Source organism: Leptinotarsa decemlineata, unplaced genomic scaffold (assembly GCF_025532065.1).
Source record: "Leptinotarsa decemlineata unplaced genomic scaffold, Ldec_3_MD MMD2_tig00002082_RagTag_RagTag, whole genome shotgun sequence".
NCBI classification, from domain to species: domain Eukaryota; kingdom Metazoa; phylum Arthropoda; class Insecta; order Coleoptera; family Chrysomelidae; genus Leptinotarsa; species Leptinotarsa decemlineata.
The window spans coordinates 636,828-664,736 of NW_027412573.1; the positions used below are offsets into that span (position 1 = coordinate 636,828).

Below are 27,909 nucleotides of genomic sequence, written 5' to 3' on the forward strand. Positions count from 1 at the left end.
AGGCGAACTTAGTCGAGTTCAGTGTTCCGTTAGAAAAATTTAGGTGTGAATTCGATGCGCTTACGCTTGAAGTAATCGCGAAGAAAATTAAAAAAAAATCGAAGGACAGTGTTATACATGAAACTACAAATATGATCGCTGTGAGATACACGAGGAATTTATTTTTGAGATCGTTATGTGTCGTTTATCTGACTGCCTTTTTGTCGTTTTACATTCAGATCCCCGGTGAGTGAAATGAAGGATATTAGTTATTTCCTTTGCTTCTTCAGCAACCTTCCTCTCCAAATGCCGGACGTGCTTCTTAATTACGTGTTCTAATTCGCAGGTTTGTACGGAGATAATGGAGTCCTACCAGCCAGTTCGGTGCTAGAGAACAGCAAGCACAAGACCCTTTCTGCCAAGGTGCACTACCAGCCTACCCTGCTGTGGCTGGCACCTTATTTGGGACTCGACACCAACTGTGCTCTTGATGTGCTGGCACTGTTGGGGGCCTTTCTAGCTTTTACAGGGTAAGCATTTCACTTGAATGAGATACCAAGAGAATGTATTTGACTACATTCATCCTGATAGATGTGAACTGTTTGATGAAAATTCATGATAATTATATTTGATACATTTTTAGTTGACAAAAAACATGTCAATACCTGGACAAGGTTGTTTTTTGTAAAGCATTTGTGGCAGTTTTTGTAATCTGTTCAGTGGAAATATCATAAATTGAAAAATTGTCAATCAGACAATGTATACCGTCTCTGAAGATATCTCATTGACAGAGTCATCTAAAATTCTAAAAGATGATGCATATTTTCAATGTCAGAATTCAGATAAATGTGTACAAGTAAAATATAGATTAACGACAATTTTTTTCTAAAGAATAACGTTAGATGCTTCAACTTTGGGAAAATACTTCATTCAAATTTGGTGATTTGTCACATTCTTGTTGAAATCTGAATGTGACCAACAAATTTAAGTTTATTGTCAGTTATTACCCCCAAAAATTTAGAACTAGGTCTGTTTTCAATCATCTTGTCTGCATTCTTTATAGTTAATTCAACATTTGAATTTGATAGAGATTTTCACTAGGGTTTATCAATTTGACGGAACTACCACTTTTAAAAAAAGTAGAGATACGACAATTGTCTCGATTACACGACAATAACTGCCCTAGTTTCAAAGAGCTCAAAGTTTTCCGATAAATATAGTTGTGATGAGGAATAAAAATATTAGTTGAATAAAGACATTTTCTTCTATTTCAGGTTTATTTCACAGAAATTCTGTACCATCCCCCTATTTGCTGGGTTATGGTCTCTTTACTTCTCGCTGTTCCAAGTTGGTCAAGTTTTTGTAACAAACGGATAGTAAGTGTTATTATTTTAGGTTTTTAGCAATAAGTTTGTTCCTAAGAGTCGAAAATATCCATACACTGTCGTTATCTTTTTCCAAGGTACCTGATATTGAATTATTTACGTCTGCACTTGATTAAATTACTTGCAGTATTTATGGCATAACAACAAGTGGTATCACATTTCAGATATCGATGTCTGTCTATAACTTTTAGACGTTGGTCTGAATAATTCAGTGAATATGAGTTTTCAAAAAAAAAAAGTTGATTAGTTGGTTAGAAAAATCATTGACACAATGAAAAATGTTTGAAATCAAATCACAAAATATATTACACAGTTGAAAACCAAAACCACCGCTGAAGAATTTTTTTTTTGTAGTCGAACAAATCAAACAGTGTGATCTCGTGGGCATATTTCAATGGCATTCTATTTTCCGCCTTGGGGGTGATAATTCCTGATTTCCTTTCTCGATGCTTATTTACGATATACAAAGAACCTACCTGCATATTTCAAGATTCTAGGTTCAGTAGCTTCGGCTGTACTTCAATATATTTAGCTGCTATTAAAAAAAAACAGAAAAGTTATTGACACTATGAAAAAAGTTTAAAATCAAATCACAAAACATATTACTTGCACAGCTGAAAACCAAAACCACTGTTGAAGAATATATTTTTTGCAGTTGAACAAATCAAATACAGTGTGAGCATATTTTAATGACACATTTATTTATATCCTTGAATACACTGCTTTGGGGATACGGTAAATATTTCAACAATATTTTTCTGATCGAGAGTAAGACTCATTTATGATACTGACTAGATAACAGCAAAATTTTCATCAGAAATAAATTATTATCCGTTCCACGTTTAGAGTAGAGTATTCAAATGTATAAATTAGTGAAGACCGTGACAAAAAGTATATTGGTCAGACTGAACAAGCTATCAAAACTCGGTTCAAAGAACACAGTGTGAAACATGTTTCACATATTCGATTTTATAGATCGGAAAAGTTCAGTATTACTTAAAATGCCATAGATAATGGTCATAGAGTAAACGAGAAATGCTTCAAATTGTTGAGACTAGTACATAACAAGTTTTCAGATGCCGTCGATAGTTTAGAAATCAAAAAATGTGAAATGATATCTGTGAACAGTGATGAAGGTCCCATTCCTAATAGCACTGATATAAATACAGGTAAGGATTAGATATCACGCTGGTAGTAAATAGCAATAAGACAATTACAAATGACTAGGAATTAAATCTAAAGAAATGAACTTTAAACGTTCAAGCCAATCTCGAATATACCTACACAATAGGTTGAATGGACTGACGCCTATCAGAAAACAACTACTGCCCTGGCTAATATCACAAAGGGCGTTGGAATATATCCGACAGGCGTCAGTGCAGGAATCTTCACTGAAAATGTCCTGCATATGCAATTGGCAATACAACTGAAAGAGTCAACCTTCAACTTTGGAACGGGCACACTAGGAATTAATTAATTGATTATCCTTGGTGATAATTTCTGTAGATGTTTATATAAGAATAATTTAGATCATTTCCTGATGATGATAACTTGATTAGCGAAACGTGCTTCAAGAGACATAATTTTTGTTTTGGTGAGAGAAAAGAGTAGAGTACAGTAACTTATCTGACCATTTTACATACTATGGCAAGTCACAAATACTGAATTCCTTGTTCAGAGTTACTAGTGTCTAGTACATCTACATCTAGTACAAAATAATAGGAGTATAGAATATAGGATAAAGAAGGTAATTTTGTCTAATTAATAATGATACTATCGTCTTTATTATCTTTAAATACATTTCTCAAGCAGATTATTTAGTTACAATTTGATTGTTATATGAAGAAAAATAGCAAAGTTCAATTTGCATGATGACAAGTCATCATTCAATTGCTCTTCTGAGTTGATCCTATTAAGTTTATTATTTGTTACGACCGGTTTCGGGTTTTTAAAGCATTCTCAAGTAATCGATACATTTTGTAACAGGTACCTAAAATAAAAAAATGTCAACTGAATTATCAATACCAATATTACAACAATAACTGATCTGCCACGTCGATATATTCCTCAGTTTTATAAACAACAGTGTTGGAGAAGAAACTTTTCAATAGTAGATTTAAATTTTGCAAGACTCAGTGACTTCAGAGACAAGTGAACATGATTGTACAATTGTAAGTTTAGTGAATTTCTCTCACTAATTGTTAGTTTATGTACAACGCCATCTGCCCGTGAATAGATCAAGCAATCATGTTGATATATCAAGGAAGTTAAGTACAGCGCCATCTGCCCGCGAATAGATCAAGCAAGGTGAGTTACATACATACAGGTGAAGCTAATAAAAGCGTGTTAAAAATGTATACATTTCTCAAATAAGAAAAAAAATCCAAAGAAAGTCTGGAAATGGCAGAATGTGGAATGAGAAAACTATGAACAATGACAAAAATTCTATTCAAAACATCCCATCGTTGAAAACTAGTGAGAACTTTCTCTAAAAAGTTTCCAGCCAACTTGTAGCTTTTATTGTTGAGGTGCGTTTCTTTTAAACTGTACTTTTATAAATTATAACCAGTGATAATGCAACTTACCAAATTGTTATTGCGTTTGTTGAAGAAAATAAAAAACGTATCATAATTATCATCGTAAACACTGTACTATACTTTCAGTGACGAATTATTGCTCGAAACTGGCTTTCTAGCAATTTTCGTAGCTCCCCTGCTGCCAGGACGCAGAAAAGGCTCCAGAGACTCCCCCAGCGACTTGATTACTCTCTGGCTAGTGCGATGGCTCCTCTTCAGATTTCTACTCACCACGGGCCTGACTAAGTTGATGAGTGGCTGCCCCTCGTGGTGGAGCTTGAAAGGTGAGGAAACGAAGATGAGTTTCCACCAAAAACAAAATTAATGGAAACTTCAATTTCAGCTTTGAGTCGTTATTTCGAGGTGATGCCGTTGCCGACCTCTCTGTCGTGGTACGCCCACCATTTGCCAGAATGGTTCCTCAAGGTCACTCAGGTTTTCACGAACGTTTGCGAGATTGGTTTGCCTTTCTTGTTTTTCTTGCCCATCAGGAGCGTCCGCATAACTGGATTCTTCTTACAGGTAAGTTGTTTTTTGGACCCCCGGAGCTTACGGATTCAACCGTTTTTTTTTTTCTCTAGGCCTTTCTACAAATATGCATCGCTCTAACTGGAAACTTTGGTTTCTCCAATGTCTTGGTGATGACTTTGCTGCTGTCCTTGTTGGACGACCAGCTTTTCTACAGGAGGAGGTCTTCGAGCACGTGGTCTTTGGTTGGGAAAATGGTTAACGTCGTAGTGCATGGGGTGTTGATCTATTGGGTCGTTCAACTCTATTCGCTGAAACTCAATAACGGCCAAATTGATTCTGACATAGGTAAGTCAAATGTTTGGCTAGTTAAAATTGATAGTAACGTTTATTTTCCTAAGAAACATACTATGTTTCTTTGGAAAGTTGAAGTAAATTCAAGTCAAAATGTGATTATTTTTCCACAAATTTTATTTATTATGAAAGCCATCGACTTAACTGACAAATATAATGTTCCAGCATTCACAAAGAGCCAATTCGACATGGTTCTCTCCCGAGCACTGACTTACACTATATACTTTGGCCTGGTGTCGCTGACCACCACAATCCTGAGTGCTTTGTCTGCTGCCCTATTTGACCATCAAGGAAACAAACTGTTGGCTACCTTGTCAACCATTTTTTATGCTGCTATTGCTTGTCTCATCTTTTCTTCCAGCACCGTGAGTAGCCTGCATGTCCGACGAGATGTCTTTTGGAACTCCAGCCTTTGCCACTGTTTCAGGTACCTTTGGCATCGTTACATTCCGCATCCAACTCCACCGTCAATCCGATGGTTCGTTCAGCTTACAATCGCCTCCACAAGCTACATGCCGTCAATCAGTACGGACTGTTCAACAAAATGCCGGGGGTTTCCGGAAGGTCCGAAATAGTTTTCGAAGGGGCCAAAGAAGCCGACGGCCCTTGGCAGGAAATCAACTTTCTATTCAAGCCTGGAAACGTAAACTCCACTCTACCGCAAGTCGGTAAGTCATTTTAACCTCCTAAGCATCGTGCTTCAGATGAATTGTTAATATCTGTCGATTACTTTGCAGCCCCACATGCTCCTCAGCTCGACTGGCAAATGTATTGGGCTGCGTATAGTACCTACGACCAGCAGCCGTGGTTACTTTCTTTCGCTCACAGAATTTTGTCCTACACACCAGAGGTGATGACTCTTATCGATTTTAGAGAATCTCCATTCCGCCATTCGCCTCCAAAATACTTGAGAGCCGTGCTGTACAACTACCAGTACACGCCCTGGAGCAAGAGGTAATACATCCAACAAATGGTGTCAGGTGTGGGGTTTATATGTGACCACTTTTTCGTCTTTTTGGAATTAGTTGCTATAATCTTATGACTGTAGCTGCTAAAGAATTATTTATAGGTATTATTTGCATGAGTTGTTACTAAGTTATATTTCATTAGTCAGACAAATTGTAGTGACCTTAACACAAAATCTTTAAAAATAATATTTATTATTTTGAATTATAAATACTTTTAATTTCAATTCAATTTAGCACTAATCGGTGCCCAATATTTTTGGTTAACCTATCTTTAGCTAACACAAATAGATTCGACGCTTTCCCTACACGTGAACATGCAACATTAGTTGCCCATGAGAAAAACATGGATTTTCCAAATCTGAACCACAAATGGACATTGTTTGGCCTTGAGACTTGTTTATGAACACGGCAAAAGCTAAACGAATTGGAAACTGTAGCCTTCTGAAGGGTATTGGAATACGTGGGAACAGGACCACTTTTCCTTTGAACTTCCCAGTTAAAAAAGGTTGCTTCAAGAATATTTCCGGTGATCTTTTTGTGACCAAACGCGTACCGTTGCATAATTGAGAAAAACATGCTATTATAGCACATTGAAATGAGAAGTGCTAAATAATTTTTAAAAGAGGTTTAATAAAAAATAATAAAAAAAAATTGTACAATTATTGTGGAGTTTTGTACCATTTTCTAATAGATATATTAATTAACTTTTATAACTATGTGATAATACTTACATGTATATATTTTCATTGAAGAGTTTTGAACAATGAAGCACAAATAATTGAAAAGCAGGAATAATTTCACTGTATTATCTTCACTATACTATTAATTCAATTTACACTTGAGTCCAAGTAACACGTGGCCGGCTATGCTAACGCCAAAAATTTAAAAAGTAAAAACAAATAAATTTCACGGTATTTCGTTTACTTCAAAATAAATTTAACTTATACTTTAGCCTCAACAATACGTGGTGGTTATGCTATTGAATTGTAGCTTGTATGACACGTTTGTAGGTTTAACATAGCAGCGCCATCTATTGATTACTTACTGAACCCAGTCAACATTTACCGCCATCTGTTGAAATCGTTTGGAGTTAACAGATAATTGTGAATGTCAAATAATTTGCAATAATATTGCGACCATAAATTAAGATGTAAGCTATCCTACCTTTCAAGTTGAATCAAACTGCACACAGTGTGCAAATTTGATTAAAATCGGTCGAGTAGTTTAGGAGTCCATCGCGGACAAACAACGTGACACGTAATTTATATATATTTTGTATAAATAAAATTAACTAGTAGTTCAGTGTTATATCATTATTTGGAATACTGTAACGTCTATGTTTCTGAATAACTCTATTTCCTGACGGTTCGTGACATTCTTTCCAGAAATCAAAACGGCTGGTGGACACGGCAGAAGGTTTCCGAGTATATGCCAGTCTTCTCCGAGGATTCCCAGTTTTTGAACGACTACTTGAAAGCTAGAAACTTGTTACCAACTCTGTCTAAGGACAAGGTGAATCCAGTGTGGAGACGAATCCTGATCACCATCAGGTTCCTCATGATCCATCTAGAAGCTACATTGCTGCATTGGTCTGTAATCACGGCGGGTTTGGCATTTATTTGCACGTCAACGAGACCTCCTCTGCAATACAAGCGTTAACGGGGAAGGGTTTGCCCGAAGACAGTGGATGATTGCAACCGTTTGTGTCTAGTTGGTTCCGGTTATGTTTTGAACTGCTTATTGAATTGGCTTTGAAATACTCGCGTACTGATTAATTTTTCATGCTCATTCGAACTGATGACTGTCTCTGGGAGAACATATCAATCAGGTTGTGGGGCTCTCTGTCTCCCATTGGATATATTTACTACTTCAAATTATTAAAAATCAAAATTTCAACATTTAATTTAAAAAAATGGTGTCAGGTGTGTACTTTACTAGACACAAAAATTGTTTGTTTTGAACACCTTCATTTCGTATGTTTTCAGTCAAAGCCCCAGTATTTTTGTATTTATATTGGTAGTTGTTATAGCAATCTTGCGTTTCATGCACCTTTTCATAGATCTTAGCGTTGAAATTACCCGTTGACTGATATTTTTCATTGATTTATACGTTTAAATGGTAGATATTGCATCTTAGATTTTTATTAAATACTTGCTGTAAATATCGATCATACTTCGTGTGAAGTTATCTTGATTTTTTCCTATTTTCATAGATATGTGGTTTTATTGTGTGTGGTGTGAAAATATATTTTCCGTCTTGCTGAATAAAGAACTTCTTTCGTATTTCAATGTGTAATTTTCTGATTGATACGGCCTTTACTTGATGAAGATCCGTAATTTTATAAACTACACTATACGATTTGATCTCCACAAACACATACTAGTACGTTATTCGCTACGAAAAAGCTGCTATGTACTTATGAATTGAATGGTGTCAGGTGTGGGATTAATCTGGGATTAGACCTAAGTAGGAGAAAAAGCAAGTAGTCTGAAATTAGGTTGTATGAAAAGTTTATTGCAACCAAAAGAGGTGCAGTAGTTCTTAGCTGTCCAAATCATTTAATCGAACAGAGCTCGCGTCAATATCACAAAGAATGAAGTAAAAAAAAACTTCCTTATTCCTAATTATTTCATCTGCACTTCTCAAACAAAAACAGTTAGTCCTAACTTAAACTCTAAAAAACTAAACTCAAAGAACATAAAAATATCAACAAAAACATTGATAACGTCACTATAGCTTACAAACTAAACAACGTAAAAAATTCTGTCAAATCTAATCTTCCTCTTCGGACAAATTAACGTCCTGCAACTTCTTGTAGTATTCTGCGACGGATCGCTTGTGGTCCGGCGAAATCAGGTGGGACCTTACATCGTGTACGTCGAAAAGAACTGCTTCGCACAGCAGACATTCCGTTTCCGAGGAGGGTATCATGGTCTGCGCCATGAGGTCCAGGTCCTCGAGATTCTTCCCAATGTTCGGATTGTAGTCTCCGAAATTCTTCAGCCTGACAAACCACAGCAGAGGCCAGATGCCCTCGTCGGAGTCCGTTCGGTCCGGTTTCAGCTCGATGGCGTCGTGGTTGGTTGTTTCCCAAACGTTCGCGTTCTTGGGGTTCGTTCTACGGACTGGTTTCCGATCGCAGTAGACGAGGCTGAAACGAATTCAACCAATGTTAAATTAGGTTTACGAAATGTATTTCTGGAAATAGGGTACAAGAAGGCAGAGATCAATACTTGAAACTTTTTTTTTTTTTTTTTTTTTTTACATCTGTTTTTTATTCATTTAAAATCAGTTCATTTGATCCAAACCAAGATCGTGCTTTGTCCAGGATATTATTTAGGGTATGTTGAGGAGTTTTAAGTTCGTCCACTGCTCTGTTCAAGGTTGCATCATCCGCATACATGGTATTCTTAATATCAGATGAATTCAAGAAATGTGGTAGATCATTAATATATATAAGAAAGAGAAGTGGTCCTAATATGGAGCCCTGAGGAACTACTCTCATCAATTTCATTTTTCGACTACGAGATTCTCCGCATTCTACCACTTGAAATCTCTCAGTCAAGTATGATTCTATCATCTTCAGGCACACCCCTCTAATACCATACCAGTATAATTTGTCTAAGAGGATTTTATGATTCACACAATCAAACGCCGAAGTGAGATCAGTGAATACACCAATATATTTATTTTTATTGTCAAATGCATCTTTTATGTAATTTGTGAGAGAGTTGATTTCCCTCTTCTGAAGCCAAATTGATGTGGACTAAAAAATATCATTGACTTCTAAAAATTCAACAAGCTGTGTGTAAATGGCATATTCAATTATCTTCGAGAAAGATGGTAAAATGGAAATTTGTCGGAAGTTTTTTTTCAGTTTGTTCAAAATAATTCTAATATCGTCTGATGTTGAAGGTCAGAAGAACATAGATTTATTTATATTATATGCCTTGTCTATTACATTGATTGACTCAGTTTCAGATAAATTTTCCAAAGTGGATTGGATTGTTTGATATTTTATTTTTTCTACCAGTTACAGTATTAATGATCTGCCAAACTGTTTTACTAAAATCATCTGTAGATGTTGGTAGACTTTGATGGTACTCTTTTTTAGACATCTGTAATATATCCTGACACGGTTTTTTATATTCTTTATATATATGTACGTTTTGCTCGGTTGGGTTTATATTTTGTGACTGAAACAGAAACATCAAGGTTTCTTTAGTTGCCCTAACTTGAGGAGTTATATTTTGTTTTGTATACTAAACTCAAGATTTTGAGTTTTGCCACTATTCAACTTCAATTTATTTGCTAGAAACCAAGTGTTGACTTGATTTTCAAATTCTTTCATTACTTGTGGAATGTTAGATGATGATTGATCGCTATATATCAAAGTTGTATCATCTGCATAGAGAATGGCCTTATAGGGAGACATGAAATTACATATGTCATTAACATAAATAACAAAGAGCAGGGGCCCAAGTATTGAACTTTGTGGAACACCGTGATCAATAGGTTCAAAATTTGATGTAATGCCATTACACGAAACCGCCTGATACCTATTTGAAAGGTACGATTCTATAAGTGACTAAGATACCCCTCTAACTCCATAATAATATAATTTTTTAAGAAGTATACCGTATGATACACAATCAAAAGCCTTACACAAGTCAAAAAGCGTTATGGCAGTGTGCACACCCTTCTCGAATCCTTCAACAATAGATCCCACAACATCAAAGACACCTAGAGAGCCATATTGGGCCATACAATGAGACTACAAAGGAAATCTCAGGAGGTCTACCATACCACACTCATATAGTGTTCACATTACTTTCATCAAACTCTTTCATTTGCTACCCGTATAATGGACCTTCATAAGAAAATTAGTCTGTAATATTTGACATGAATCTCTGGCAAACAACAACAAGTTTTAAATGATGTTACGGTCAGAAACAATCGTCAGATGGCGCCACATAATACACAGTATTGCCAAAGCTAAAATATATACACCTAATGTTCCTACGCCTCGCAAGAAAGGTGAAGAAAAAATAGAATAAACGAAACTTACTCAATCAAATGCTTCTTGAGTGCCTTCTGCTTGCGGATCATTTCCGCCTGGGCAGATGCTCCGTTGCATATGTCTTCCATGAGCGTGATGCCCTGGTTCATGTGGAAGCGCACAGTGTTGATCTTGTTGATCTCTTCCTCCTTCAGGTCTGTGTCGCACACCAGAGTCAGGTCGTGGGACGGGTAGAACGATTTGTTCGTGAACTGATTACAGCCGAGACCGCAGAGCACCGAAGCGACCCTTGTGCAATCGTTCGTCACCTTACAACAAATTTGTGTTTGTTTATACTTCATAACAAGATTCACAGTATGGTAAAATTGAGGGAACCATTCGCTATCTTTCATGTTCCTTTCCTTAGATCAGAGGTTCTAAAACTTATTTTGTCTGCCGCCCACTTCAAGATTAATTATTTTCTAGCGCCCCCCAATTTTTTTTACTTACTACATCTCAAGAATCACAATCACAGTCATTATTTTAATAATTAAATTATGTGTGTCATGTGAAAATAAGACTTTCTGATGAGGGTAATGTAAAACACCATTTTGTATTATTAGGAAAACTTTCTTATTAGTCAGTGGGCTATGCTTCAAGACTGGCAGTAAACAAATCTAAAGAAATGAACTTTAAACGTTCAAGCCAGTTTCGAATATACCTACACAGTAGGTTGAATGGACTGACGCCTATCAGAAAGCAACTACTCCCCTGGCTAATACCACAAAAAGCGTTGGATTAGGTTCAAAACCAGAATAGTTGAACCAAAAACAAGGCTTCAAAAAACCACCAAAATTGATACGAGACTCTATAACCACTTACCATCTCAATTTCGAGATTTACCTCCAGAAATATTCAAATCCAAATTGAAATGTATTTTTATCTAGTAACTGTATTTACAACTTCCAAGAATTTACTCAGTTAATCGCTGAAAATCGGCATTTGTTCATGGATAATCACAGTGATTGAATAACTTTTATTGTTACGGTCTATATCCATATATTATCTATATTTCATTCATTTAACATTCTATACATTAACATTATATATTTTTTTACATTTTATACATCATACTTCATATATTTTATACATTTACGTTTTATATATAATTCATACATTTTACATTTTATATATTCATATTTAGTCATCCCTTAAAATGTATTTTATCTTTGTAAGGGTTCAATCTCAGGGTTTTTTGAAAGGGGTTGCTGCTGATCCAATGAGACACAGGATAAGGTGCGAAACAATCTATTTTCAGTTCAAAGGGGAGACAGAGTACTTATTTGGTTGTTGACTTAGTTCTAAAATAATTACAAATGTTTTAATAAAATAGTTAAAAGTAGTTAATAAAAACTTCACACACGTGTTACATCGTTTATAGTAATAAAAATCATTACCCACCTAAAATAATTACAGGCACGGAAGTCGACGGTGAATCTTGTCCTTAAGGACCACAGTAAGGTAATTTAGAACGAAGTTCACTTTAAAGAGCAAACAAGAAGAATCTTTGAACAATCGAGCAAATATGGCGCATCAAAAACCTTTCTCACTCAGGTCTCTAGAAACGAAAAAGAATCTCGACAGTCCTTCATAAAAAACCTGACCCTGGAAATACTTTGCCAATGCAAAAAACCCGTCAAAATGAAATATTGGTTGCCTATCCCGGAGGGCATGAGGGCCACCGCTACTTATGATTAAGGAAGGTAGAAAACTGTAAACAACTGGAATCGGCCTTCACTGCGGCGGATAAGTTACCGAGAAAATTCAACAGATGGCGAAACGATACTAGTTAAAATGGAAATAAATGAAATAGTTATGATTTGTCACATCTTGTATGTAGATCATATATGTTTTTTTATTCTTCAATATCCCATATCACAATCATTGTCAACCTCGATTATATTCCCAGGACTACAAATTATTCTATCATCTATCTTTAGTTATTTGGGTTAAGGTTTGGACGTGTCTATAAAATGTAAAATTTTCTTGAGGCAAATAAAGATGAAATGAAATTATATCCACAGGCGCCAGGAAAACTTTTATTCATGTTATTATAACAAACATTTCAATTTGAATTTCAAAACTAAACTAATGTGAAGGATGAGTTTGTTAATATCAGGCTCGAATTTACTCAAAAACAGTCGTAAGTCACCGCTATCAAAAACCGTTGAACGGTGGACCACAATCCAGAGTACAATTGCAGGATTGGCTTTTGTAGCCAAAATTCTTGGTATCCATTTTTGATTTTTTTTTATTTTCTCGTTCGTTATCAGTTCTATGAGTTCTTCCAGCTGGGTTGATCCTGTTGTGTTGACATTTGAAAAAGGATCCAACACCCAATCCGGTATTTCCAATTTTAAAATGTCCTGGAATCGTTCTGCAAAATCACGTCTGCCGATATTATTCTTGTATAAGAGCAATTTGGCTACAAAAGCAGCAATGACTTTTTTTGTTTTAATCAAATTCAAGTCGTCACCTTGAAGTTGGAGATTGACATCATTAAATAATTCATACAGGTCTGTCAAGTACGCAAAATCATTTTTTGAAGTGATGAGGTTGTCGTGCAATTCTTTGTCTTTGTTTTCTAAGAACTCTATTACAGACTCAAATAGATTGTAAAATCGAGTCAGACAGTTACCTCTTGATAACCAACGCACTTCTGTGTGAAACAGCAATCGGTTGAAATCTTCATCATTAGCAACACAAAGCTGATTAAATAATCTGTCATTTAAAGAGCTGTTTCCTCAAAGGAATTTTTCGGTTTATGCTGACGCTGGTTTATGGAGCACAGTAATTATTACTTCTTTTATTGCAGGTAAAATTAAATCCTCTCAAATAGTGTGAGGTTCACCTGTTTGAGCAATTAGCAAGGAGATATTGTAGGAAGCTCGGAGTCCGTCGTTTTTATCTAAATGCATTTCATACAAATGATCTTGTAGCCTTAAGGGTTTCATCGCTTCATTCGAAAATGTTTTTTGACAAAGAAGGCACACTGGCAAAGATGGAATTGTGGAATTCTCAATAAATCCATATTTTATATATTCCGCGCTATACTGCCGTTTCTTCTTTTTTGCTTGCGACATAACTTTGTCTTCAAAAATGCCGAAGTAAAGAATCGAGAATTAAAAACTTGCTAATGACACCACTCACAGTATTCACCACCGCACATACAACACTTTACGTAGCTAGTCACTATTTGAATTCACTTATTTTCGTACTATCGTCGAGTGACATTACTGGCTGGATGGCGCGCGCGCTTTTATATGAGGCAGCGGGCGGGCCTAGTACTTTCGAGAATGGAGACTAGAAACTTCTCACTTCGCATTGAAGCTTACCGCCATCTATTGTACAGTTTGACAACTATCGGACAGGAAATAGTTACTGTCTAGTCCCCTAGATGGCGTTACACGAGGAAACGCGCGTTAAGCGTAAAGGAGTGGTAAAGTTTGTGTTAAAAGCAAAAAAACTTTTTTAAATTAGCCATCGCCCCCCTAAACCGCTTCAACGCCCCCCAATCTTCTCTGTGCCCTTAAGTGCCCCCTTATAGGCCTCCGGCGCCCACAAGGGGGCGTTATCGCTCAATTTGAGAAAGCCTACCTTAGATGGAACGGGTTTTATATATGATTTTATGAACGAATGAATATTCAACACAAGCACTACAGGAAGATCCTGTAGTGCTTGTGTTTTGTGAAGTATCAATGAAGATTCATTCATTCATTTTGTGGATAATAATACAAAGTAAAAAAAAAGAAATTCATAGTTAATTAGCTACTGACAAATTCTATGCATGTCTCGGCAAGTCACCAAGAAAATAAAGTAAAAAAAAAACCTTTACTGTCCAATCAGGCACTAGACTCGATTACAGGACACAGAATTTTGGGATGAAAGTATTATTATTATTATAACTTGATCACGAGAAAGACTAAAATCTCTCACCTTGACTTTCATCGTCGGACAGAAGAGGAGCGCGAGCAGCGTCGGTAACCCCGGAACGTTCGGCATGAGCGTCGTCTGCCTCAGATTGATTTTCGAGCTCTCCCCGCTCTGGCTGACGTACGCCGCAACAAGCAGCCTTGTGTGGTCGTCTTGAGGCTCGCTGTCGAGCAGCACCGAGTTCACCGAAGACCCTTCGACGACGACGTGCTTGTCTTTGGCGCTCTCCACGCATCCGTAGAGGCTCATCTCGAGTGGGCTGAACGGACCCTTCAGTACGATAGTCTTGCAGTTGGCGCCTCTGGCGCGGGGCCCGTCGAAGTCGCGGTAGTCGACGATCTGTGTAGGAGAAAGCATAATAGTAGTAGCAGTAGTAGACGTCAGAGGTTGGTAGGTATAACTAAGAAATATCCATCCACATATACATAAAAACTTTCCGACAAAACATTCGAGAAATATATATACATACCCTGTCAACGCTTAGGCGAGCCGCTTCGATATTGGGGTTTTCAGACTTGAGTACGGCCATTCTTTTCTCGTGGTCCGCTCGGGAGAGGAAGCTTTCAATAGAAGGATCGGCGTGGCCTAGCTCGAGCATCTGCTGGTTTATCGACTTCACTTGGCGGGTTTGTGGCTGGTTCTTAAACACTTCCACGTTGAGGACATTGTCAACAACTGAGTGGACTTTGGCGTAGAGGAGCACATTCATCGTTTGGTTCTTCCAGTGGTTGTTTATTTTCTCGGACCAGACTCCTTTCGGATTGACCTGCAAAAGGGTGGGAAATTGAAGATTGATTCTTCCAAAGACACTTTTCCAAATTTCTAACCCAGACTCTATCAGTGAATTCGAAGCTTTCTCAAACTCTCTTATCACATCAAAAACCCTTCCAAACTCTCATATTAGTTTTTTCAAACTGCATTATTACATATGAGCCTCAACCGAAACTCTTTTTTCGCATCTGAGGCTCTTGCAAATACTTGTATCATTCGGAAGACTCTCCCAAACTCTCTTATCCCAACAGTGATTTTTACATTCTCTCTTATCGCATCAGAGCTCCCCCCCACGTTAATTTCTGTATCTGAGACTCACAAAAACTTCTTAATCAAGGCTCCCTAAATATTTCTTATCCCATCATAGGTTTCCTTAAAATATCTCATCGCTTCTGAGACTTGTCATCTTCTCTGTCTTATCACATGTAAACCTCACCCAAAATAACTATTGCATTAGAGAATCTACCAAACTCTTTACTTACATTAGAAACACAATGAAATTGTCTTATCACGCCCAATAGTCACTCAAACTCTCTTATCGCATCAGAGGCTCTCCAAAATTATCTTTAAGCATCAAAGGCTCTCCAAAACTCTTTTATCACATCAGAGGCTCCCCAAATGTATCTCATCACATCAGAGGCTCTCCAAAACTATCTTATCACATCAGAGGCTCCCCAAATGTATCTCATCATATCAGAGGCTCTCCAAATCTATCTTATCACATCAGAGGCTCTCTAAAACTCTCTTATCACATCAGAGACTCTCCAAAACTATCTTATCACACCAGAGGCTCTCCACAAATCTCTTATCACATCAGAGACTCTCCAAAACTATCTTTCGAGCATTAGAGGCTCTCCAAAACTCACTTATCACATCAGAGACTCCCCAAAATGTATCTCATCACATCAGAGGCTCTCCAAAACTCTTTTATCACATCAGAGACTCTCCAAAACTCTCTTATCACATCAGAGGCTCTCCAAAACTATCTTATCACGTCAGAAGCTCTCCAAAAATCTCTTATCACTTCAGAGGCTCCCCAAATGTATCTCATCACATCAGAGGCTCTCTAAAACTATCTTATCACACCAGAGGCTCCCCAAATGTATCTCATCACATCAGAGGCTCTCCAGAACTATCTTATCACATTAGAGACTCTCCAAAACTATCTTTGAGCATCAGATGCTCTCCAAAACTCTCTTATCGCATCAGAGGCTCTCCAAAACCCCCTTAATATATCAGAGGCTCTCCAAAACTATCTGATTCCATCAGATGTTCTCCAAAACTCTCTTAATACTTCTATGTTCTCCCCAAACTCATATCAGAAGCTCTCTCAAACTTTCTGAGACTCAGATACGATATGATAGTTTGAAGGAACATCTGATGCGATAAGAGAGATTACGAAAGCTTTTGTTGTGATGAGAGAGTATGAGAGAATCTCTGTTACAGTGAGAGAATTTGGAAGAGCCTCAGACGTGAAAAGACGGTTTTGGTGATGCTTAGATGTAATAAGATGATAAGAGAGAGTTTCTGATGCGATGAGAGAGTTTGGAAGGACCATCTGATGCGATGAGAAAGTTTGGGATAAGAATATAGAAAAGAGGCTTGTGCGATGAGAGACTCTGCGATATATGTATCAAGAAAGTTTGACTGAGATTCCGGTGAGATAGTTTCTAATGTAATGAGAGATATTGAACCCATATCAAAGTTCTTTAAAACTTCACTCTTATTGTACCAGAAACTTTTCCATCGCCTTTCACTCACTCTCTCTTACCTTCCTCGATGGTTGTACTCCGTGCAGCAAGCACTCTACTCCTAGGGGCGCCATGTCGCACTCCTTCCTCCCGGGAATGTTCGGCAGGGAGTACAGCGCTTTTAGCGCCACCTGCTGGATGTTGCCGTAGTCGATAAAGAGCACCTGTGCCATGTCCTGCGACAGAGAGATCACCTGGCAGCGGTAGAACATGTTATCTTCCGAGTACCTCGTCGCGTACAGGTTGCCGACCTTAACGCGGTCCCCGCTCGTGGCGACTTCCTGCAGCACCGTCTTGTTGAGGATCTCCTCGATCCTAGCGAGGTAGATCTCGCTTTCGAGCAAGTTCACCCAGAAATGGCCGGCATCGATGTGCTCCGTGATCTTGATGGTGATCCATTCGGTGTTGAGGGACGGAATCGGCGAGTACTCGTCCTCGGTGTAGCAGTTGCGCTCTCTGGCCACCGACGACGCCACTCTGTAGGTTATTTATCGAATACGTCATAGCGAACAAAAGTAATTGATGTATTATCGGTTGAGAGAGATTCTAACATAGGACATTTATAAGAAAACAACTGTCACTCCAAGATAATTTGATCCTGTTCCCCAACAAACATTTCTAGATATAAATTCTATAGAGTTCCCAAATCGATAAATGTCTATCCCCTACCTGTTCTCGATGACCTCCAGCACAGACTTCTTCTTGATGCCGTTGCGCTCCGCCCAACTCCACGCCTCCTTCAGAGGGAGCAGATTCAGGTTGAACTGATACTTAAGCTGGCGCTTGCGTATCGCCTCGTACACCTCATTAGGGATGCGCCCGGGTACGGTGCCAGTGACCATAGTGCGCTGGCCCACCGAGAACGTAACGTGCTCCTGGCGACGTTCGAAATTCTTGAACTCTATGTAGATTTTGGTGCTGCCGTCGAAGCCGACCGAAATGTCCTTCTCGCTCTCGCGCTCGTTCTTCAACAAATCCTTGATGGCCCTGCCAACAAAATCCCGCGAAATTTCAACATTCGCCCTATTTTTTCAACAGATCTAAAGCAAATTCAAATCCAAGATAGAGTGGATGTAAACATTGACATGTCCTACGCACGTGATATTGAAAATCCCAAGAATTGGCCAGGGTCGTATTCAGAACCAACATCTTGTTGATCGCAAATGCTATATCATACTTAGGAAAACTTTTTTATAATAACGAGTGAAATGCACAAGTTTTGCAGTTTAACGGGAAAAATGCAGATAATATGTGTAATATAAAAATATTTTCATTGGATTTTTCACAGCGCACTCAAGCATTATATGAAAAGAGACGTAATTATTTCTTTATTGATAATTTTTATTTTATGTAAAATCAAAAGGAATATTAATCAAAATTATTCAACTGGATGAATTTGTCTCTTCATCAGTAGTGTCATCCTCACCAATCTGAATTATATCAGTGGCTCGATTTGTGCCTCTATTACGTCATCAAGCTTCCACATCTTTGTCTCGACTTCTGATATCACATGCCGAACACACTTCTCCCATTTCTCCGCTGTGACTCTTTTGAAAGCGTCATCAAAAAGCACTTTGAGATCTGCAAATTTGAACGTGGTGTTATGCTGAGCTACAAAATTCCTCACATCCGCCCATATTAACTCGATGGGACTGAGCTCGCAGTGGCATGGAGGTAGGCAAAGGACAATTTTGTTTTGGCCTGCTGCCATCTCATCGACTATATTTTTTTGGTATTCAAGCTTGCGCTCCTTGACAATTATTAGTAGCTGTACTCTTAGCATTGAGTCTTCAAAGCTAATATTCTTTGGATCGCAGCCAATTTTGGATTTCAACCAAAGAAGCCATTGTATGGCTTCATCTGGCCTAGTATTTTCGAGAATGGAGACTAGAAACTTCTTGCTTCGCATTGAAGCTTACCGCCATCTATTGTACAGTTTGACAACTATCGGACAGGAAATAGTTACTGTCTAGTCCCCTAGATGGCATTACACGAGGAAACGCGCGTAAAGCATGAAGGAGCGGTTAAAGTTTGTGTTAAAAGCAAAAAAACATTTTTAAATTAGCCATCGCCCCCCTAAACTGCTTCAACGCCCCCAATCTTCTCATAGTTAGAGAAAATACTCACGCAATTAAGACCAACAGAAAGATCAGACGAAAATATATCAACTTTCAAATCTTGTACCTTGTAGACGGGTCAGCTAGGCAAAATATGGTTTTTCCGTTGAACCACGTCAAGTGTGGCCTAGTTTGCAAAGAACGGCAGAAAATTGACAACCATCTTACTGAGGCTTAGCCATAGGCTAATTAGGGATAAGTATGGCAAGTCGAGATCAATTCAGATGAAAATAACCTCTCACGATTGATCGAGGGTTACAAAAAACTCATCGAGTGGGGTACCCGCGATTGCTATGGAGATTTTCTAGGGACAGTGTTTCAACATGGTGACAGACAAGTAAAAGTGGTCGTATACCCATACTAGTCCAGTTTGTCTGGTAAAATTCCTTGTTCAACTGACACGTTTATTAAATATGCATACCCTACGTGAAGATTCACGATCCCGACATCTAACAAAAATCACTATCACCATACCTAACATACAGGGGCCCCGGCTGTGTCTGATCCATACCGGTGAAGTAAACCGACCGGAACGGATTTCTCCCGCCGACCATCTTGACAGCCTCGCGTTCTTCCATCTGCATCGATTCCGGCGTTTTGATGAAGAAGTTCGGATAGAACGCCCCCGCCGCGAGTATCTTGAGCACGAGCGCCCTCTCGTCGGGCCCCAGCTGCACCTGGTTCGGCATCGCAGCGATATTCAGTTGCCCGAGACGTTGGCTGATCTCGTTGACGAGGAGGCTCCACTCCCGCAGGCCTCGGTAGCTCACTAGGTTCATGCTGCACCAGCGGTGCTCCGATTGGAAGTTGTCGAACTGGTTTTCACGCTTGCACGACTGCCATACCTGGAACGGTTGAGGGGTTGGTTATACGTAGGAGATGTGTACTAATAACGATAATAAAGTAGCTTTATAATAATAATATTGTTAATAGCTTTATTGAAATAGATATCCTGATACAGTCACGTATATATCTATAGACTTGAATATGAGGGGGGAGAAAGGAATATAGGGGAAAGGGTGGGGGAGAGAGGAAGAGAAAAGGGGAAGAAGATAGGAGAAGAGGATAGGATGGGGGCAGAGATGGTGATAGGAAGAGGTGGTGGTGATGGAAAGGGGAAGAGGGAGAGAGAGAGAAGAGCGAGAATATGCTTTATAAGAAAATACATTCTTATTTACAAAGCGAGGAACGAAAGCGGAAGAGGGAGGAAAAGAGGGGCGGGAAGGAGAGAGAAGATGAGAATATGCTTCATAAGAAAGTCCATTCTTATTGACAAAGCGAGCGAGCGGGAAAGATAAAGGAGTGAGAGCGAGGGACAGAGGAGAGAGAGTGGGATGAGGGAAGGGAGGACGAGAATACGCTTTATAAGACAGGACATTCTTATTGACAAAGCGAACTAGCGAGAGGGGAAGAGGAGAGCGAGTATATGCTTTGTAAGAAAGTACATTTTTATTGACAAAGGGAGCGAGCAAAATGGAAAGAGAGAGCGAGCACAATGGAAAGAGGGAGCGAGCGAAAGGGAAAGAGGGATCGAGCGAAAGGGAAAGAGGGAGCGAGCAAAAGGGAAAGTGGGAGCGAACGAAAGGGAAAGAGGGAGTGAGAGCGAGGTACAGAGATGAGGGAAGGAAGGACGAGAATACGCTTCATAAGACAGGACATTCTTATTGACAAAGCAAACTAATGAGAGGGAAAGAGGTGAGCGAGAATATGCTTTGTAAGAAAGTACATTTTTATTGACTAAGGGAGCGAGTGAAAGGGAAAGAGGGAGTGATGGCGAGGGAAAGAGGAGAGATATGACGGAAGGGAGGACGAGAATACGCTTTTTAAGACAGTACATTCTTATTGATAAAGCGAACTAGTGAGAGGGGAAGAGGAGAGCGAGAATATGCTTTATAAGAAAGTACATTCTTATTGACAACGGGAGCGGGCGAGAGGGGAAAAGGGGAGGGTAATGGGAGAGGGAGAGCGACCGATGTGGGAAGAGACTGAGAATGGAAAAGGGGGTCAGGGCGGGAGAAGAGGGGCAGAGCGAGAGACAATATGATTCATAACAAAGTACATTCTTGATAAAGCTTGTTGAAAATGAAATAAATAATATATCTTATAACATCAAGTTGAAAACTGTTTAACGTACATGAACAACGAATGAAAACAGAAAATGTGTGTAGATTCTGACTAGAAACTAAGCTTTTTCAGCGGTCTAAACATTTCATACCTGGAACAAATTCAGCAAGGCAATCAAATCGCTGAAAGAACCGTCAGCCCACACGAGCAGTTTCTTGTAAGCATTGAACCTCTGCTGGAACGGTATGGAGAATATATTCTGGATGGAACAACCTGCAGCCATGATGATGGTTTCTTCGAGACAACTGAACAAGTGCCCCAAAACAATCAATTTCGACAAACGTACGTCAACGGGCAGCAAAGCCATGACCCTACCCAAAAAAGTGATGTCTCCATCTGTCGCGGAATACTTCCCCTTGCAAGTCTGTAGCAGGCCTCCGCTCTCTTTCAAACTCAACACGGTTAACTCGATATTCCGCAAGTTCGGCGGGTTCAGAGCCAGAGCTAAGATTTGCTGGGGAGTGTTGTTCAGATTGAGTAACTTCGCTTGCAGCACGATTCGCTCCAATGGGGCCCTGAGGATTTCGGGGAGGCTTTTCTCCGACATCTTATTCGAGTAGAATTTCCTGGGTACGAGCCGGTAAACACGTCCGTTTCCGATTCTACCCACTCGCCCGGATCTCTGGTCGCAGTTCACGTGAGACGCCCACTCCAGCTTCAAGCTCATGTACTTCGTGATGGGGTCGACGGTCATCACTTTAGTCAGGCAGAAATCGATGACGTAGTAAGAATCTGGTACTGTTATGGAGCTTTCGGCGATGTTCGTCGACAGAATGACCTTCCTATGTCCCGGCTTCGCAGGCCTGAACACCTTTGCTTGCTCGTCGTTAGGCAGAGAAGAGTGCAGGGGTATTATGTCCCATTTCATTCTCTGCGAGTCCTCTTCGAAGTGCTGCTGAGGAAAGAGATCAAGATTACAGAAATTTGCAAATGTTCAAAAATATAATACAGAAGTTGATTCAAAAATGAAATGAGTAAAAAAACATTTTTATTTTAAACGGTTAAAAAAAAAAAAGATAATAATGTAGGCATCAGGATGTTATGCACTTCAAATAGTTTCAAATGAACTGAATCCATCCACAACAAAAACGGTATATCATTCCCTGATTGAGTCCCACTTGACATATGGTGTTGCCTTTTGGAGACAGTGTTTGTTTTGCGAAAGTAAGCGGTTAGATACTTATGCAAGGTGGAAGTGCATGCCATGTAGACCATTATTTTTGAGAGAAAAAATTCTCAGTTTTTTGTATTTTCATACTTGAAACTGTTTGCCTGATTTATAAAAACAAAATATGGTTGGAACTCCGGAAGATATAAACTACATATCCCGGCAAGCAACAGAAAATAAAATGAATCTTCCTGTTCCAAAAACAAGTCAGACAAAAGTATTCTTTATAATTTATGGAAGTAAAAGACTGTATAATGACATACCTTACGAAATTAGGAAGAAGAAAAGCTATAAAAAGTTGAGAAATCTTGTTAAATATGTCCTTGCAATGGAACTTTGCTGTGATTCAATATAGGTGTTTTTTTGTTGTTTATATTGACACCTATACTTTAAATTATATCACTGGTCTACAGTGGTTTTGTTGCCCTAGATATAAGATTGATTTTGGGTGTATTTATACTCGCAATTCATGAAATTATCAATGGTAGAAATGGAAATAGTTTTATTCATCACTAAAATTTTCACACATACATAATTACAAGACTAAATACGAGAAAACTTATTGGACTAGTCAAAAGTAAAACGCTAAAAGCAAAACAAAAATGTTTGATCTTGAACAAACTTAAAAGAGAAGACTACATGTATAAAATAAACTAAGTCATTTATCTAAGTTTTGTAAAATTTGCTCTCGTTTTCTTTTAAATATTTATTTTCATTTTACATTACAAAAATTCGAAAACAAGAACTTTAGGCCTATAACTCTAATTCCCACCCTGGCCAAAATAATCGAGAAATTGGTGCAGGAAAGGTTGCTAAGGTTTTTATGCCGAAACAACATACTAAGCGAGGATCAATTCGGATTTCAAAAACGCAAGAATACGAATTATGCCATATTGGCGCTAATGACCAAAGTCTACAAACGAATTAATGAAGGGCAATCAACCGCGGCAGTATTTTGCGACCTAACAAAGGCCTTTGATTGCGTAAATCACCAAATTCTGTTAGACAAACTTGATTATTATGGTTTCAGAGGAATTAGCCTGCAGTGGTTTAGATCTTACCTGGAGAATCGTAGCCAGTTGGTAAAAACTGACCACTATTCACGTATTGGAGCTACTAGATGTGGTGTGCCTCAGGGTTCGGTACTGGGACCTCTTTTATTTTTGTTATATGTCAACGATATCTCCCATTCGAATATATCTGGGAGGTTCACGTTATTTGCAGATGATACCACTATACTTTGGCACAGTAGTGATGAAACATCTTTACACAATGTCATACAACGTGATCTCGAAACAATAAGAACGTGGTTTGACAATAATCTCCTTGTACTCAACATCTCCAAGACTAACTTGTTAGCCTTCAAATGTGAATTGGACACAATAATTCTTGATTCAACTAATATTGACAATTCCCCCTGCACAAAATTCTTGGGTCTTCATATTGACAGTAACCTGAGATTCGATGAACATGTTAAAAAACTGTCTGAAAAACTATCCTCTGGGTGCTATGCCATTAGAGTCATCAATAATGAGGTAGGATTTGCAGCAGCAAAATCTGCCTACCATGCATTAATTGAATCGCATATAGGTTATGCAATTGCTTTGCAATAAAAATTTATTACAGATGATCCAAGTTGTACAAAAAAGAGCCATTAGAGCCCTCTTCATGATTAAGAGTCGCAAATCGTGCAAAGAATACTTTAAAAATCACCAAATCCTCACAGTGATCTCTATTTTTATATTGGAAACATCTTGTTTGATTCATAAGCACCGTGATCTATGTAAAGGAGCGTCATCGTCTTACAATACTCGATCTTCCCAAAACTCGACTCTTATGTTGCCTATACCCAAAAGTCGCCTCGTAAAGGACTCTATTATATATAACAGCTTCAAAATATACAACTACCTTCCAGCAAGAATTAGGGAAATCAAGGATTATAATAGATTCAGAGGTAGTGTGAAGGTTTTACTCTCTGATCATCCCTTCTATAGCTTGGATGAATTTTTTATAGCCAAATTATCTGAATGAACTCATTATCCATATCTGTCATTGCTGAGGCTCAATTATGTGAATATGTATGTATGGATGGGTGTATATATATATATATATATATATATATATATATATATATATATATATATATATATATATATATATATATATATATATATATATATATATATATACGACAACTGACTTTGTCAACAAGAATTGTATTCTTTCGACAATAAAGCATATTCTGATTCTGATTTGATATGGAATGAGAGAGAGATATACATTTATTATCTGAAAGATTGAACAATCTTGTAGATAAACAAATTAGGGCTTAAAATCTAAGATTTATACAACTAAAATAACTTCACATAGAGTGAGATTGTTAATTGAAAACAGTTTTTTTGTGAAATTATCATGTCAAGCACTTTAATTCTAATTTTTAGATTTTTTGAAATATTTAAGTAACTGAATTGTTTAGGTTTACATTTTACGATAACGTTTTCATTGTTGAAATCCATATTCGCTTGCTTTCAAATAATCAAATTAGATTTTAAAATGTATCTTCTGTTTCGTTCAAAACTGTTTTCTGTACTAAATCACGGGTAATTGAAAATATTTAAATATCTAAATACTTCATCTGAGAAGTACATTTCGCTTACACTTATAATTCTTAAAATTCATTTTCTATTTTGATTTTTTTAACAACCTATCAAGGAGGACGTACAGCGCCATCTGCCCGCGAATAGATCAATAAATATCGAGGTTACGTATAGCGCCATCTCCCCACGAATAGATCAAGCAATAATAATGTCGATAATTCTGTCAATAAGATCCCGAGCTTGGGAGTTACAAGCAAACAAACATACATACATACAGGTGAATCTAATATAAAGCGTGCAATAAAATTACAGTTGTGTTCAGAGAGTTAGGAAAGAACTTAGTGGCAGTGTATCTATTGGTGTTCTAATATTTTGATAAATTCAAAGTAATTTTCGAAGATTTTTTTTTGAGTCTATAGAGAAGGTTTTATAATTTTTAATACGTTTTATCCTTAAGGGTAGAATACTACAAATTTTTGGTAGTGTGTTTTCAGATTCTTGTATTTCGCAGCTACATATTTACTATATACTTACTTGCTTTAGAAGCCTATCGGCTTCTTCAATTTCAAAGATACCAGGCAAGAACACCAAGACGCTACCGATAATTTTTTTGTTGGTGTTGGGATCCGTAGCGTCGAGTTTGTCCAAAATTCCGACGAGGAAAGTGAACACTTTCCAGATGCTCTGGCTGATTTCCGGCCTGTCTATGTCGAAATTCGGTTCCTCAGATCTTATCGCAGAAATAGCGTTCGAGAGGTTTTCCAAATAAAAAGTGGTCTTCACGAAGAGGTTTTGCTTGTTGACATAGATGATGGGCGCGGGCAGGGAAGTGTTGAGATTCTGGCATCGAAAATAGTAAGCAAACTCTTCTGCTTCGATTGTGGCCGACATGAGTATCACTCTCGTGCGGGGAGAGTTGGTGAACAGGAACCGCCTCACGATCAGCATCAGAAAGTCCAAGTCCTGGTTCCTCTCGTGGACTTCGTCGATGATGATATGCGTGTAGTGGTGCAGGGACTGCGCGTGGATCAGCTTCTGAAGCAACACACCAGTGGTCATGTAGGTGAGGATCATGTCGGGTGAGATCTTTTTCTCCAGCCCTACTTGGTACCCGCAAACGGTTCCCAAGGTCCAGCCTCTCTCTTCGCATACCCTTTTCGCTACGTTGATGGTAGCGATCTTTCTCGGTTGAGTCACCGCTATGTTGCAGTACTCGGACTTCTCCCTGCAATGGTCCAGGATGAACTGTGGCACCTGTCGATAATAACTATAATTACCAAGTAGATAGATACATACTTTATTCGTGTTATTACACAGAAGTGCTCATACATACGTGACATAAAGTAGTTACACAAAGAGTAAATATGTATAAATATGTGAAATATCACGGTCAATGTCAATGTCATTTTAAACATTCGAAAAAATCTAGTATCTTCTTAACACTTGAATGAATCGAGTCCCGTAGAAAAAAGTTTTTTCACCATTTTTCCGGGATACTGATATATTAAAGATTTGAAAGTTATTTAAAGAGTTAGCCAATCGAAGAGTTCTGAGAATAAAACCGTTATATGAATAATTAAATATGTGTTGAATGACAGCAGATTTGCATCGCACCATTGTTTAATTTTGCTGAAGTCATAACGTATGCTTTCATATAAATTCTTTTGACTTTCATGGAAGCAGTAAATTAGATCCTTAATGAAAAGGTTAAGTAGCAATGGTTCCAAGTGTGATCCTTGTGGAACACCCGATGTAACTGCAAAGGTATGAGAATAGTAATGATTAGCCCTTACAGTTTGCGTTCTTTCCGTAAGATAGCTCTTGAGCCACTGCAATACCAGTTCATCAACGCCATATGAACAAAATTTATGAATCAAGAGCTCAAGGTTTGGAAAAATATAATACCCATAAATCGTAACAGTACCTGCGTGGACTTTCCGCAGCCCGTGGGGCCTTGGATTATAACGACATTGTTTACTTCAACCAGATTGACAATCTTGTCCCGAAGGTGGTCGATCGGGAGCTCTTTCTTGATGAAGGTGCTGTTGAAATTGTAGGAGGAGTATATGCTGAGCGGATGGTTTTTGTGTTCAATGCCGTTGACACTTTCAACATCAGACATGCCCCCTGCCTCGGTGGTACGGGGATCAGTGGAGGAAGTGGCATACCTGAAACCAAAATGGTTCTGATAACTGTGTCGGGAAGAGATAATAATAATAGTTCCTTCATTTCATTAAAATTTAGTTTTTTGCAAATAGCATCTTTGTGGTTATTGAGAGTTTATAGTCAAGTTTATTTCTGATATTGAGGCGCACCTGTTCATTTCTTGCATGACGAATTCTTGTTCATAAGTGTCGGATGGTTCTAACTCGTCTTCGTCCGTTGAGCTGAATTCCTCGTCGTCCACCCCCATTACACCGTTCACGGTGCCGGTGGGATATGTAATTTTTTTGCCAAGCTTTGCTAGTAAACTATTCATGTTGATTGAAGTCGAAATACCGACTCGAAATATACCGACTTTTTATATTAAAAGAATCACTCTCGATTAACGAGGCAATTCCCACATACTATAAATTTTTTTTTATACACTTTCAAGATAAACTTTGTTTTTATCAAATATACATAATGTAGTATGCCAGACCATAGACACAGAATAGAA

General features: G+C 38.2%; 2 protein-coding genes across 3 annotated transcripts; one reads left to right on the forward strand and one right to left on the reverse strand.

Moving 5' to 3' along the window:
• LOC111504919 (lipase maturation factor 2) lies at positions 1 to 8,012 on the forward strand. Its single transcript, XM_074176762.1, has 10 exons — positions 1 to 225; positions 326 to 509; positions 1,254 to 1,355; positions 4,028 to 4,224; positions 4,284 to 4,462; positions 4,522 to 4,756; positions 4,928 to 5,127; positions 5,190 to 5,430; positions 5,500 to 5,716; positions 7,116 to 8,012. The coding sequence occupies exons 1-10, from the start codon at positions 132 to 134 to the stop codon at positions 7,387 to 7,389; spliced, it is 1,923 nt and encodes a 640-aa protein (XP_074032863.1). The 5' UTR covers positions 1 to 131; the 3' UTR covers positions 7,390 to 8,012.
• Positions 8,013 to 8,225: 213 nt separating this feature from the next.
• spn-E (tudor domain containing 9 protein spindle E) lies at positions 8,226 to 27,909 on the reverse strand. 2 transcript variants are annotated; one of them, XM_074176761.1, is made up of 11 exons: positions 27,566 to 27,909; positions 27,175 to 27,418; positions 25,785 to 26,504; positions 21,577 to 22,377; positions 19,836 to 20,206; positions 17,914 to 18,231; positions 17,265 to 17,721; positions 15,192 to 15,488; positions 14,726 to 15,061; positions 10,799 to 11,058; positions 8,226 to 8,881 (listed from the first exon to the last, which is right to left on the reverse strand). In XM_074176761.1, the coding sequence occupies exons 1-11, from the start codon at positions 27,727 to 27,729 to the stop codon at positions 8,503 to 8,505; spliced, it is 4,347 nt and encodes a 1,448-aa protein (XP_074032862.1). In that variant the 5' UTR covers positions 27,730 to 27,909; the 3' UTR covers positions 8,226 to 8,502. The 2 variants fall into 2 exon arrangements, with proteins under 2 accessions (XP_074032862.1, XP_074032861.1); XM_074176760.1 differs by having other exon boundaries at positions 21,577 to 22,380.

Bases quoted from the DNA above. Each gene is read 5' to 3' on its own strand.
- spn-E (XM_074176760.1), bottom strand. From the start codon at position 27,729: ATGAATAGTTTACTAGCAAAGCTTGGCAAAAAAATTACATATCCCACC. The intron at 15,062-15,191 runs GTATGTATATAT...TCTCCTACACAG, and splicing joins CTCGCCTAAGCGTTGACAGG to ATCGTCGACTACCGCGACTT. The intron at 8,882-10,798 runs GTAAGTTTCGTT...AATTCGTTTCAG, and splicing joins CTCAAGAAGCATTTGATTGA to CCTCGTCTACTGCGATCGGA.
- LOC111504919 (XM_074176762.1), top strand. From the start codon at position 132: ATGATCGCTGTGAGATACACGAGGAATTTATTTTTGAGATCGTTATGT. The intron at 226-325 runs GTGAGTGAAATG...TCTAATTCGCAG, and splicing joins GTTTTACATTCAGATCCCCG to GTTTGTACGGAGATAATGGA. The intron at 1,356-4,027 runs GTAAGTGTTATT...CTATACTTTCAG, and splicing joins GTTTTTGTAACAAACGGATA to TGACGAATTATTGCTCGAAA.